At 26.9% G+C, this 5014-nt stretch overlaps 1 protein-coding gene across 1 annotated transcript; it reads right to left on the minus strand.

The window, feature by feature from the left end:
• Positions 1-3666: 3666 nt before the first annotated feature.
• On the minus strand, positions 3667-4082 carry Phum_PHUM475860 (uncharacterized protein; the record flags this gene model as incomplete). Its single annotated transcript, XM_002430336.1, has 2 exons — positions 3667-3692; positions 3890-4082. The coding sequence occupies 2 exons, from the start codon at positions 4080-4082 to the stop codon at positions 3667-3669; spliced, it is 219 nt and encodes a 72-aa protein (XP_002430381.1).
• Positions 4083-5014: the final 932 nt, after the last annotated feature.

Genomic DNA, 5014 nt, shown 5'->3' on the forward strand with positions numbered 1-5014 from the left:
AAAAAAAAAAAAAAAAAAAAAAAAAACGAAGAAGAAAAAGGGAAAACTTTACTCAACGACAATCTTAAATAATTACAAATACTTTATTGCCATATAAATCGACAAACAAACGAAAAACAAAACAAAAAAAAAAAAAAATATGCACAATATTAAAATCTGTGGGGTATTTCCGTTTCCTCGAACCTCCCCCTCCTCCCCTCCCCCCTCCCCATAAAAAAACATTAATTAGGAAAACTCGACGATAATAGTTTACAGAAAAAAAAAAAAAAAAAAAAACTGATAAAGCTTCCGTTAAAATCCGTCAGATGGCAGAAAAATTCATCATCGCGCTCACGATAAACGTGCTGAAATTTAAAGTAAAAGAGAGCAAAAAAAAAAAAAAAAAAAAAAAAAACTGTAGCTGATACGAAATACATAAAATAAATAAATTATTTCCTAATCAACAACGACAAACGCTGCAGAACAAGTAACAAACAACAACAGCCAGCTAAAAAAAAACTCTCTCTCTCTCTCTCTCTCTCCGTATTCGAGACACACAACACAATCCCATTTATCTTCAATTTTTCTTTATTAATCTCGAACTAAAGCAAATTTTTTTCTTTTTTTTTTTTTTTTTTTTATATTCCCTTTGAATCGATTTTATTCAAAGTTTCCCCCCCCGTTATTCTTTTAATTTTTTACATATGGTTACACGAGCCCCCCCGAAAAAAGAGGGAGAGAGAAAACAACAAAGTATCGATTTTTTTTTGACCTACGGTAAGGAATAAAACAAAAAAAAAACCTAACTCAAATTTTTTTTTTTTTAAATTTCATTTTTCGAAAGAAAATTTTCAGATGAAAATGGGAAAATTTTCAAAACAAACAAAAACACAAAGAAAATCTAGATCTAAATATTTTTCTCTCTCTCTCACTGGCGACATTCTAGAACAAAAACATTATTTTTCGTCGACAATGGGGGGAAGGGAAAAAAAATTAAAAAATAAAATAATTATAAGCGAATCTTTAAACATTTTTTTCTCTCTCTCTCTCTTAACAAATGACATAGAAAGTTTTGGCAGTGTGAATATAAAAATCAAACAGAAAAAAAAAGAAAAAAAAAATCCGAGATAAAACACTGACCTAATTAACGAAGACGTTAAAAAAAAAAAAAACTTTTTTTCTTTTCATGTGCGTGGTCGACTAGAAATTTTCTTTTTTTTTTGCACAATCAATTTTTTGTTCTTTTTCTCTCTTTTCTTTTCTTTTCCCTCTCCCTCTCTCCCTCTTTTTCCACGACAAACTCAAATAAAATAAAACAAAAAAACGTAAAAAGAGGAAAACCTAATGTTTAAGAAAGGAATGGAGCCATCACCACCACCACCATTACTACTACAAATTTCCTGCCACGACATAAAATCAAGAAAATTTTTTTTGAATAAAGTTTTCCAATTCTCGTATCTTCAAAATAATTGTGATAAGTTATCTATATGAATTCCGTTTCGCGCCACTGCAATTAAATTTTTTTTTATTATTATTTTTCAGACTATTTAAAAAAAAAAAAAAAAGAAGCCATTTTTCTATATGTGAAACAAAACGTTATCAATAAAACCAAATCATTCTACATTTTCACACACACACGCACGCACATACACACATACAAAGTCGCATCAAAATAATAAAACAATATAATGATAATATCAGGAAAATGTGTGTGTGTGTGTGTGTGTGTGTGTGTGTGTGTGTGTGTGTGTGTGTGTGTGTGTGTGTGTGTGTGTGTTGGAAATAATAATTCTCTTCCATTTTTTTTAAATGATGATAATAGAACAAATTATTCCGATCGCTTAGCATTAAGCCTAAAAATTATTGTATTAATTGACTGTGCGATACTGATTGGACTAATTTCAAAGCCCGGAAATCGCGAGTGGAAAGAAAAAAGAAAAAAGAAAAGAAAAGAAAAAAAAATTTTCTTATTACACGCTTTGGCATTAAAACAAAAAAAAAAAAAAAAAAAATTTTGCCGCAAAATAAACACGGAACGAAGATTATAACGAATTCGGCAAAATCCACTTTTACTTTCGATGACGAGTACCAGAGTGCAGTAATAGCCGGTTTAAAAAAAAAAAAAAAAATCATGTTACATAAGTTTACTTTTTCTCTCTCTCTCTCTCTCTCACTTTTTTTTTTCTCATTTGATTTTTATGTCTTTTTACGAATGAGAACGAAAATATTCTATTTTCAATATAGCTACATCAGATTTAGATTTAATTTTTTTTTTAAATATGAAATAATAATAATAATAAAATACGAAAAATAAAAATATATCATTGCATCATAATAATTAACTAATGTTTGCTGTTTCTTCCATCTTATTCCCTCTTTCTCCTCCTCCCCCCTCCCCCGCGATACTACAGTAATACCAAAGTAAACATCTTGACAATCAACAAAAGAAAATGATAAGTTTTATCAGCCAGCAAAATAATATTTGCTATTATTCAGCAATAAGAGAATATTTGAAAAAAAAATGAAAATTTCTCAACATGATCTCTCTGATTCGCTCACAAATTTTCACACATTTCTCATCAAAATGATTTAGACATTTTTAAAACAGAACATCAACCTAGTTAACTTTATCCTTTCATTAATGTCTTCCATTAATAATAAATGTGTTGGCCATGGGTACACATAACTATTGATTTCTGTATCGAGAAGCTTAAATAAGATTATCAATATCGAACAAATTACTACAATTATTTTTTAAAAATTATTCAGAAAATAACAACAGCAAATAATCGATTCCATTTTTTTAAAAGTATTCACAAATTATTGTTTCAAGTTTTGACAATAAATCAACTACTTTTTTGCTGATAAATTTGTTTACCCTATTTTTTTTTTGTAAAATTATCTTTCGAACACAGCTTTAAAAAATTGTAATTTCATGTCTTACACTTCGTATTTGATAAAAATTTGAAATTTATAAACAGCCTAAGACAATTACTCTGCATCTTCTTTATTAAAATGTGTAACATTGGAAAGAAACGACAGAAATAATAATAAGTATTAATTTTTTAATAATTTTTAAAGTACAACAGGAGAAAGTAGTTTAAGAACAATATTCGAAACTCATCGATAATGACAGCAAATCGGAATAAAAACTTTTATGAGATAATATTTAACTTCATACTTCAATATCAATAAAATAGTTCACAATTAATATGGCAACATTAATTTTTTAAAAAGAACCTATTTCGATTTTTGTTTCTGTTGCAAAAAAAAAATTTTTTGAATAAATTCTTTCATTCGAAATTTTTCACAATAACTTGTTGAATAAGAAGTTTGCATAACAGGCAAATATTTCAATAAATTTAAATTTGAATGCTTGAAAAAAAAAAAAAAAAATTAAATTCATGCATTCAAAACTTGTTTTATAATGATAATAATTCAATTTTTTTTTTTTTTTTAATCATTCGAAATTGAAAATAATAAAAATAATTAAACCATTCAACATTGGTAATGTACTTTAGATTCAAAATACTTTCAATTTTTTTTATAGGATAAAACTTTTTAAGTATATATGTATATATATATACTTTTTTAAATTTTCTGCAATATTACATAATTACCCATCTTATCATTAAATAATAAATAGAACAATAACAATAATAATAACAACAACAACAACAACCTTAATTAAGAAATTTGAGATTTTGATAAACCTAAAATACCAAAATAAATAAAATTTAATATTATTTTGCCATAGAAAGCAAAATTTTGAGGAAAAAAAGCATGTGGTCTACATTTTATGACATAACACGTTGTAAAAAAAACTGTGGTGGGGATTTAGAAGGGGGGAAGGGGAACAAACAATTGATTTGTTTGTACGATTTTCTTTTATTAATTTTTTATTAATTACCTGTGTCATCATCGGTTTCCTCGTAGGGCATGGGTTCTAATTCTTCTTCTGTTGCTATTTGTAATGTGTTAGGATCCGGATCTGACTCTAGGTCTATGCCATGGTCATGGTCTTCCATAGGTTCTGCTTCCGAAAGATCCGCCATGATCGCTTCACTTTTTAAGACGCGTTTAAGCATTGCGTCTGAGTGCATTTTTTAGACGTAAAAAGCCTCGTTTTATCTTTGCATTTTCACTTTTTTTACTCCGCAACACTATTCACTTTTATTTTCATTGGTTATTTCACTTAATATTATTACAAGTAAACAGGAATCTAACAAATTAAAATTGTTTTAATAAAATGTAGGTCTGTAGGCCACTTCACTTACACTGCATTTAGCCGACTACGTGAGTTAAATCAGAATCCCTCACGACCAAATTTGTAAATTTCTATGTTAATCAATTAATTAAGAGTTTACGCCGTAAATTTTGTTTAATTTTTAAATAAAATATTTTCTCTTATATTAATTTTCGTTTCGGATCAATTTTTTTAAAAATATATCATTAAATGATCAATAGAAAGGTAATTTTTATTGTTTACATTCAAAAACTAGGTCAGATAGAAATTACATTACTTAGTAATATATCACGGCAAAATAAGCGATTAGCTTTAAAATAAATAATTTCCTTTTTACAATAAATTAAAAAATTATAAAGTAGTTTAATTTACTTTCTTTTGTTCGAGAAAAAGACCGTATAATGACTGTTTTAGTTATAATCAAGCTGACCTTGGCGGTTAAAAACTTACCCGACTGCCATCTATGGACGTAACAAGAACTAAAATTCAAATTCTATTTCATAATAATAATAATAAAAAAAAATGACTTCATAAAGAATTGCTAAAAGAAAAATTTGAAAGGAAAAGTTTTTTTCTTTCTTTTTTAAAAGAGAGAGTTTTTTTTTCTTTTTCTTCTTCTTCTTTTTTTTTTTTTATATCGCATAACAAACTTGTAAATTTACTTTTGATTTCATTTAAATTTTTCTTCTGCTACCCTTCATCCCTTAAATTTTTTATATGACAAACAAATATGTCATTGAGCAAGGGGAATAAACAATTAAATTTTCTTTAGGGAAAAAACTATAAACT

Source organism: Pediculus humanus, genomic scaffold, assembly GCF_000006295.1.
Source record: "Pediculus humanus corporis 1103172108253 genomic scaffold, whole genome shotgun sequence".
Taxonomy (NCBI): Eukaryota; Metazoa; Arthropoda; class Insecta; order Psocodea; family Pediculidae; genus Pediculus; species Pediculus humanus.